This window comes from Petaurus breviceps, unplaced genomic scaffold (assembly GCF_028583685.1).
Source record: "Petaurus breviceps papuanus isolate PSGF00001 unplaced genomic scaffold, PetGlider_PUasm1.0 99, whole genome shotgun sequence".
NCBI lineage: Eukaryota > Metazoa > Chordata > Mammalia > Diprotodontia > Petauridae > Petaurus > Petaurus breviceps.
The window spans coordinates 14,763,228-14,772,859 of record NW_027187465.1 but is presented as its reverse complement, the minus strand read 5'-3'; the positions used below and the strand labels follow the sequence as shown (position 1 = coordinate 14,772,859).

At 39.9% G+C, this 9,632-nt stretch overlaps 1 protein-coding gene across 1 annotated transcript in view; it reads right to left on the bottom strand.

Annotated features, from left to right (window-relative positions):
- Positions 1-9,632, bottom strand: part of KSR2 (kinase suppressor of ras 2) — a 587,222-nt gene that overhangs the window by 139,180 nt on the left and 438,410 nt on the right. The window contains exon 8 of the mRNA XM_069081397.1: positions 617-682. Coding sequence (XP_068937498.1) covers positions 617-682 — 66 coding nt within the window. The remainder of the gene's footprint in view (positions 1-616; positions 683-9,632) is intronic.

Here is a 9,632-nt window from a genome sequence, read left to right as displayed (position 1 = left end):
AGGAAGGAAGGAAGGAAGGAAGAAAGGAAGGAAGGAAGGAAGGAAGGAAGGAAGGAAGGAAGGAAGGAAGGAAGGAGGGAAGGAAGGAAAGAAGGAAGGAAGGAAGGAAGGAAGGAAGGGAGGGAGGGAGGGAAGGAAGGAGGGAGGGAGGAAAGGAAGGAGGGAGAGAGGAAAGGGAGAGAGGGAGGAAGGAAGGACAAATGAATGGATTCAGAGATTAATGATAGAGATAGATAAAGATAGATTGATAGATAGATAAGTAGATAGACACAGACAGAGAGAATGAGTGAGCATTGATTGATTGCTGTGTGCTATGTGTTACACTATGTGGATTAGTAATTATGTGTATGACCTCATTGTCACTACTTTTTCCTAAGTAGATAACAACTCACAGTCTAGGACTGTCACAGTCTACAATCTTGACTGTCCATCCTCACACCTGAAGGACAGATGTACCAGGAAGGGTCTTAACTGTTCAGAAGACATGCTGTATCCAATGGAGGTAGAGGGGGAATAAATGGGTATACCAATTGGCTGGCCTTCCACTCCAAAGATCCAGCCTGCAGAGAGCCGCCCACCCCCCTCCCCAGAGAAAGCATGTGTTAAATCCTTACCTCCACGGTGGATGATCAGCAAGTGGCATGGGGGGGCTTCTTTGGTGCATTTGTTATGACATTTTAACCTAAGAGGAAAGAGGAAATAAAATGAATATGTATATATGAATATGAATAAATAGTTTATCTATAGCACCAAGGGATAAGTATCCATGCCAGACAGTAAAGAATGGGAAGAAATTTCTAAACAGAGGCCTTGGCCTCTTTATTAGAAAGAGAGGTATAGCTATTTATGAAGGGCCCTATGCCTCTGAGGATCTCCCTTCTACCCATTCCAGCCAACTTCCCTAATACTAAGCCCTTCTCCCCACCTAAGACCAAACCTCTAATTGACACGTTAATCTCTTCAATTTGGGGGATCCTCCCTGGGGAGTTGTCCTGATTGATGAGTGAAATCAAATTTATTTAACCCACTATATTCAGCCAGTCCCCAAACCAGACTTAACATCTATCATTCCTTTACCCTGAGTTTCTTTCACTTTGGGCAATCAACTTAACCTCTCTAGACCTCATTATCTCCTTATAGGAGTCTACTAATATTTGTCACTTCCCAGGTCTGTTCTTGAGTTAATTTGTGAGTTTATGTCCTGCTAACAAAAGAAAGAGGAGTATCAAAGGGACTATTTCTGGCTGATATAATTTGTGCTTTAATAGAAAGCCATGGCAAAGCAGAAAGAGGACTGGATTGGAGACAGACATAAGTTCAAACTCCTCTACTTATGGGAGTTCTCTCCCATCTCTTTCAAGAGCCTGCTCTGTTAATTATCCCCTCTCTTTTTAAAAATTGTCATTAAAAAAAATGCTCCCTCCCTGTTACCCCCATCTCCACCATCATCGGGAAAAGAGAAAGAAAAGCAAACGCCTTATAATGACTATACAAAGATAAACTTCTGCTTTGGCCATGTCTAAAAGATAGACATCTCATTCTGCACCCTGAGTCCAGTATCCCTACATCAGAAATTGGGTAATGTGCTTCATCATGAGCCTTCTGGAGACATGGTTCTTAAAGCTTTCAAGGTTTGTTTTCAGAGTTGTTACTATATAATTGTTCTCGTTCTGTTCATTTCATTCTGCATCAATTCATCTGTTTTCCCAAGATTTACTGAAATCATTCCTTTAATCATTTCTTATGGTACAATAGTATTCCATGACATTGATATACTGTAAATTGTTTGACCATTCCCCAGTAGACACTAAACGTCACTCACCTTTAGTTTCCTTGTTCCTAGTTCCTAGTTCTTTGTTTGTACAAAAAGAGATGCTGTAAATGCTTTTGTATATATGGGTCCTTTTCCTCTTTCTTTGATCTCTTTGGGGTACAGGCTTACCTACAAATTGTTTCACTAGATCAAAGGGCATGCATGCACAATTTAGTGACTAGGAGTAGACTTCCAAATGGTTCTCCAGAATTACTGGGCCAATTTAGAGTTCCACCAACAATGAATTAATATGTCTATTTTACCACAGTCTATCCACTTTCTCTTCTTAATTTGCAACTTCTACTTATCAACTGCTTTATCCCTGATGACTACAAACTGTTCAGATCCCTCTCATTCTCATCCCTCTCTCATCCCATCTCATCCCTCCCATTTTTACCATCTCTTCAAACTAGCATTCATCATCTTGCTTTCCTTTCATAGTCCAAGTGCTTTTAAAATGTCAGGGGAGGGGCAGCTTTCTAGATTCACTCACACTTTTTCACTACCTTTAAGCCACACTTTAAATATTTTTTTTATAATTTTTAAATTTTATTTTATTTATTTATTTTTTAAAGCAATTGGGGTTAAGTAATTTGCTCAAGGTTACATGGCCAGTTATTTCTGGGTGTGGTGCTAAGTATCTGTGCCCAGATTTGATCCCAGGTCATCCCGACACTGAGGCTGGTGCTCTTACTCGCTGAGCCACCTGGCCGCCCCAAAATTTTACTTTTAAAATTGATTTGTTTATTTACTTTTAGTTTACAACATTCAGTTCCACAGTCCCTTGAGTTTCACATTTTTCCCCCTCCCCATCATGGTGGCATGCACTCAAATATAGGATCTACAAATATCTTCACATTAATCATTAGTCAGGTTGTAAAGAAGGATTATAACCAATGGAGTGAACAATGAGAAAGAGGAAACAAAACAAAACAGAAAAGAAAGAGCAAGTAGCTTGTTTCAATCTTCATTCAGACTCCACAGCTCTTTCTCTGGATGTGGACATCTCTTTTGAACATGAGACTTTTGGAGCTGTCTTTTAACCTTGCATTGCTGAGAGGAGCCCAGTCTATTGAAGTTAGTCATCACATATATGTTGTGTCTGTGATTGTGTACAGATTTCTCCTGGTTCTGCTCTTCTCACTCAGCATCAGTTTGTATAAGTCTCTCCAAGTTATTATGAAGTCCATCTGCTCCTCATTTCTTATAGCACAGTAATATTCCATTACGTTCATATACCACAACTTGTTCAGCCATTCCCCAATTGATGGGCAGGCATACCCTTGATTTCCATTTCTTTGCTGCCACAAAAAAGAGCCACTATAAATATTTTCATACATACAGGTCCTCCTTCCACTTCTCTGATCTCTTTGGGATATAACCCTAGAAGGGGTATTGCTGGGTCAAAGGGTATGCACCTATTTATAGCCCTTTGGGCATAGTTCCAGATTGCTCTCCAGAATGGTTGGATCAGTTCACAACTCCACCAACAATGCATTAGTGTTCTAATTTATCCACATCCTCTCCAGCATTTATCATTTTCCTGTTTTGTCATTTTAGTCAATCTGGCCAGTGAGATCTGGTACCTGAGAATTGTTTTGATTTGCATTTCTCTAATCAACAGTGGATTTAGAACATTTTTTCATACTCTCATAGATGTCTTTAATTTCATCTCTGAGAACTGTCTGTTCATATCTTTTGACCATTTATTAATTGGGGAGTGTATGCCACACTTTTCAACCCCTCCACTCAACATATACTACCAATGATCTCTTTATTCCTAAATCTAATGACTTTTTCTCAGTCCTCATCTTTCTTGACTTCTCAAAACTTAATACTGCTGACGACCCTCTCCCTCTTAAATATTTATTTTCTCTGGGCGTTTATGATATTGATTTCTCCTGATTCTCTTTATGTCTTTTCTAAGGATCCTTTGTATTACAATTAATGATAATAATAATAATAATAACTAACATTTATATAAAACTTTAATGGTTACAAAGTGCTTTACAAATATCTCATTTGAAGTTTCATTATGCATACTCACACACACACACACACACATATCCCTCCCCACTATGAATGGATATACTCTAGGTATTCATTCTGGACCCTTATCTCTTCTCTCTCTACAATCTCTCTTGGACATCCCATCAGCTCACATGGATTCAATTAGTATCTTTGCAGATGACTCCCAAATATATCCAGTTCTCTCCTGACCTCCAATCCTTCATTCCCAACTGCCCATTTGATATATTCAGATGGATGGTTTATGGACATTTCAAGTTTATTTTGATTCAAGGTAGGGAGGAAAACAATTTCTCAATCATTAGAGCTGTCCATACATAGCAAGTGCTGCCTTGAGAAATGGTAGGGTCCCTTTGATTGGAGATGTTCAAGCATAGGCCAGATAGACTGTTTCCCTGGCATTTATTAGAGGGAGATCTCCCCCCCCACCACATACATAATGGTTGAACTAGATGGTCACTGAAGGGCCTTCTAATTCAGAAATTCTGTGAATTAGTGACCATTTGTCTTTCCGTTATCTTTTGGGTCACCTATAAATGGTACTGTCCTCAGATCATGATACTCCATTTACAACAGTCATGTCTCATCACATTTTACAATGAGGAATCTGAGGTCTAAATTAGGCAAGTCCTGCCCAATATCATTAGAATATAAGCCACTTGAGGGCAAGGACTGTTTTTGCCTTTCTTTGTGTCCCTAATACTTAGCACAATACCTCAATATAGTAAGCACCCAGTTGACTGTCTTGACCTGCCACAGAGGCAGGATGAAGCATAATTCCTTTCCTTCATAGTTTTCAAAACCAGACTGCAAGTTTTACGAAAGATGGCACTGCCAGTAATCTCAGTGTTTTCCCTCCTCCAGTGGTTAGTGCAGTGCTCTGAACACAAAGATTAAGTTTTTATTGAAACCAATCTCTTGAGACTGAGCAATGGAAAGAAATAGCACTGGTCTTGGACTTTGCATTCTGGCTCTGAAATGTATTGGGTTTGTGATGCTGGGCAAGTCAACTAACTTTAATAAGCCTCAGTTTACTTATTTGTAAAAAGGGAATAAAATAACCTTCCACTTCCAAGCTCCCAGGCTTGTCTCTGTGATAATCACCCATAGTGCCTCCCTCTCTGAAGTTATTTTCCTTCTACTCTACAAGAATCTGCTTACACCTATTTAGAAAGCAAACTCTGGAGGAATGTACTACCACTTTTCCTTTATTTAAACACTCATTAATTTTTTTCAAATCTCTCAAGACCACAAGTTGCAGAGCAGATGCTGACCGGCATTAATAAAAGGAATTTCTTCCCTGGGAGTTGCTGACATGATCTGGCATAAAGGTCTGGACCACCAAGAAAAACAATGATGATAACACTGTTTCAGAAATATGAGGTGTTGGCATTATTAAATGAGTGAGTGAATGAATGAATTTTGGTGCTGTGGAATAATGAATGATCCAAGAGTGCTGAGTCAAAAATACCTGATTTCAAGTCCTAGCTATACCATTTACTAGGTGTGTGACCTAGGTGTGCAGGGAGCCTGCTGACCCAGTGGATGGAGCACTGAGACTGAAATCAAGAAGAGCCAAGTTCAAATCTAGCTTCAGACACTTACTGGCTGCACGAAACTGGGCATTTAGTACAGTATTTGACACATAGTAGAGGCTTAATAACATCTATTTCCTTTCTTCTTTGTGGGTAAGTCATTGCATATCTAAGTATCTCAGGCTACCAATATTGAGAGTAAACACTTCTCCCTTAAAAAAAGTTTAAGTAAAAGTTTTCCAATATGTTTCCCAGGTTTCTGTAAGTACTGCTACATGAAACCACTTTCGCGTCATCTCGAGTTGGATGTCCAATAGATGTCTTAAACTCAACCTGTCCAAAATAGAACTCATTGTCCTTCCTCCTAATCCCTGACACACACCCCCCATTCCACTTCACTATTACTACAGAGGCAATGCCATCCTTCCAGTCCCTCAGGCTCAAGACCTAGGTGTCACCCTTGACTTTTCACAATCTCTCACCTCTCATATTCAATCTGTAGGCAAGGTCTGTCAATTTTACCTTAACGTTTCTTACATATGTCCCCTTCTCTCTTTGACATTGATATCACTGTAGTGCAGGACCTCATCCCATTATGTCTGGATTATTACTACAGTCTGTTAGCTGGTCTTCCTGCCACAAGTCTCTCCCCACTTCAGTCCATTCTCCACTCATCTGTCACAGTGATCTTCCTAAACCATAGGATTGACAACATTACCTCTACTCAATGAACCCTAGAGAGTCCCTATCACCTCTAGAATCAAATATAAAAGACTCTATTTAGCATTCAAAGACCATCATAGTAAGACCCCCTTCCCTCAAGCTTTTCAATCTTCTTATACCTTTCACTCCTCTACCATATTCCGTGATCCAGTGATGTTGTTGTCTTTGCTGTTCTCAAACAAGATACTTCATCTCCTGATTGGGCATTTTCACTGGTCATCTTCCATGCCCGGAATGCTCTCTCTCTTCACCCTTATCTCCTGACTTCCCTAGCTAACTTCAAGCTCCAGCTAAAATACCACCTTTTACAGGAAGCCTTTCCTGATCCCCCTTAATGCTAGTGACCTCCCTCTGTTATCTCCAATTTATGTGGAATATATTGTCTTTGCACACAGTTGTTTGAATGGTGTCTTCTCTATCAGAATGGGGTCTTTGAGAACAGGGACAGACTTTAACCTTTCATATCTAAGTATCCCTTTCATCATGTTTTTATTGGCTAACTGGCTGGCATTGAGTGGAATTTATAATTAGGGTAATTTAGAACTGGTGTCAGCAAAATCTTCCAAACCATGAGAGCTGTCCAAAAATGAAATCACTTTTCTTCAGTGGTGGGGGATACCCCTTCATTCAATTAAATTCAGTAAATATTTGAGTGCCTACTATGTGGCAGGCATTGTGCTAAGCACTCGGGGTACAAATAAGAAACATAAAGGCAGTTCCTGCCCTCAAGGAGCTTACAATCTAATGGAGGATGATAGTACACAAAAGAAAACTGGAAAGTATGTGTGTGTGTGTGTGTGTGAATACCAGACGGCAGCACAGAACGGGTATCTTGTTAAGCAGACATTGAACAACCACTTGTTGAGTACATTATAATTGGCACTGCTTTCTTCGGTCAATTGGACTGGATGCCAAGGAGGTAATTTCCAGCTCTCAAATTCTATTCTGCAATGTTTCATTCACTTTTCAATCCTGGAGTTACTCTTAGGCAGTTATAAAGAAAGCCATCTCTAGAGAAGTATCTATAGCCATGTTAACAACTTTACCGAGTTTGAAAGTTCACTGTTGGCATTGCCAGGCATGATGGTCCAAGGAGACTCATTTAGCCAGGGGCAGGCAGTGACCCTGAACCATGAAATTAACAGGCAAGGCTGCTAAAGACCTCTGTGTCTTCCCTGACTCCCTCTCTGGAATTTTTCCTTTCTTAATTTCCCAGGTTGCTATCCCTTAGAGTAATCAGAAAGCCCTAATTCACCACCCAGCCAGGAAGATGGGAGATGGCATGCCCTGGCAGCTTGCTGTTCTTGGCAGCAGGCAGTGGTAGGAGGTGAGAGGGGAACTGCCTCCCCGCCAGCAAACCTGCAAGAAACATATCTGCAGTGCCCAGACAATTAAACTGGATGACACAAGGTCAGTCTCTCAGCAAGAATTGGGACAAGCATCTCAGCAAGGTTTGCTAACAGAGGCCATGGAATTATACTTGCACTGCAGATGCAGAGCAGAAAGAAAAACATAGTTAAATCTTTAAAAAAAAAAAGTGACTCAGACATTCCTTCATACACTTTCATAATGTTCTACTTTCAGAGTAATTTTTTTCTCTTTGGAAAATAAGAATACTTTCTCCCAAATACACCCATTTCTTACCATGTCATTGTTGCGCTAATTGGGAAGAATTAATAGTAACACCCCCCTCATTTCAAAAGTCAGATTTTGGATACCCTTTGACCCTTGAAAATCATGTAGTGCCATGGAAAGAATGGTAATTTTGTAGCCAAAGGAGCTATGTTTAAAACCTACCTGTTCTACTTACTGTCTGTGTGATATTAGACAAATCACTTTTCCTATCTGTGCCTCAGTTTCCAAATCTGTAAAATGATGGAATTTGAAAAAGCTGTTTCTGTGATTCCCTTTTAGCTCTACACTTACAAGATTATAAACTCTATTGAAAACTCAGGAGTAGGAGAAGGCACACACACACAAACTGTTGTGATAAACAGTAACTGTCCTTTGTCTAGTTGTTTTTTTTTTATAGCCCTCAAAGCACTTTATAGATGTAACCTTTGGCCCATTATCATCACTGCTCCAAGCTCTAATCTCTCTTATCTTAGGGGTTGACCCAGTCACTGAAACTTACTTGGAGGTTCTGAGGGACAGCTCCAAACCAGTCAATTCATTTTGGGGTAGCCTTAGTATCAGACAAATTAGGAATCATCTTTGTCCTTTCAATAAAATATCAATACTCTATATTAAAAGATGTCTTAAGAGAAACAACACAGAACCATGAAAAGAATGATGACTTTGAAGAGAGAGGCCATCAGTTATCCTATATCTGCCATTTACTACTTTCTGACCTTGTGTAAATCACTTGACTTCCATGGACCTCAGCTTCCTCGTGTGTAAAACGAGAGAGTTTGCATTAGAGAGCCTTTGAAGTCCCTTCCAGCTTGAGAATAATGGTCCCATAAGTTCTAAATTAATTCCCAAGGTTCTTCACACTGAAATTCTCATCAAAATGATTAGAGAATTCTCCTGACCAACTCTCCTTAACTTGTTCTCATTTGAGCCTGAAAACAATCCAGTGAAGCAGGTGTTCAAAATGTTAGGTGACAAATTCAAAGCTGGAAGGCACTGTGGAGGTCATCTCGTGCAACCCCCTCCTCTTACAGATGAGGAAACTGAGGCCTAAAATACAGAATTTGAGTTAGAAGGTATCTCAGTGACCATCTAATTCCAGCCTAACCCATATATAAAAGAAACCCTCATTATAATATCCCTGTGAAATGGGCATCCAACCTCTGCTTGAGCAGGGGACCCCATCATCTCTCAAAGCAAATGATTTCATTTTTTGTCTGATATAATTATTAGATAATATTTTCCCCTGACTTTGAGCCTCAGTTGGCTTCTTTGCAAATTCTACCCAAATTCTTTGCAAATTCTGCTCTTGGTTCTGACTTCTGGGGTCAAGCAGCATGGGGCGAGGTTCTCTTCCTTATGACAATCCATTAAATACTTGAACACTGTTAGCATGTCCCTTCTGAGTATTCTCCAGGCCAAACATGCCCAATTCCTTCAACCAATGTACACGTGTCATGAACTGCTGATTTCCCTCCTCTGGACACTCTCTAGCTCATCAATGGCCTTCTGAAATTGTGGTGTCCAGAACTGACTACCACACTCCTGGTCAGTCTGATGAGGGGAGAGTACAATGAGACTATTGTTGCCCTATTCCTAGAAACTACCTCAACTCAAGCCCAAGATCTTTTTAATTTAACTAGCTGCTGAATTACCCTGCTGACTCACATTGAGATTTCCAGTCCACTAGGACCTACAGATCTTTTTCAGAACAACTGTTCTACAGTCATATTTCTCCCGTCTTATGTTGCTGAAATTGATTTTTTCTATCCTATATCCATGCATACATATATGTATCTGTATACACACATATGTATATATTTCTATCTCTAGCTAGCTATCATCTATCCATCCATCTATCTATCTATCTATCTATCTATCTATCTATCTATCTATCTATC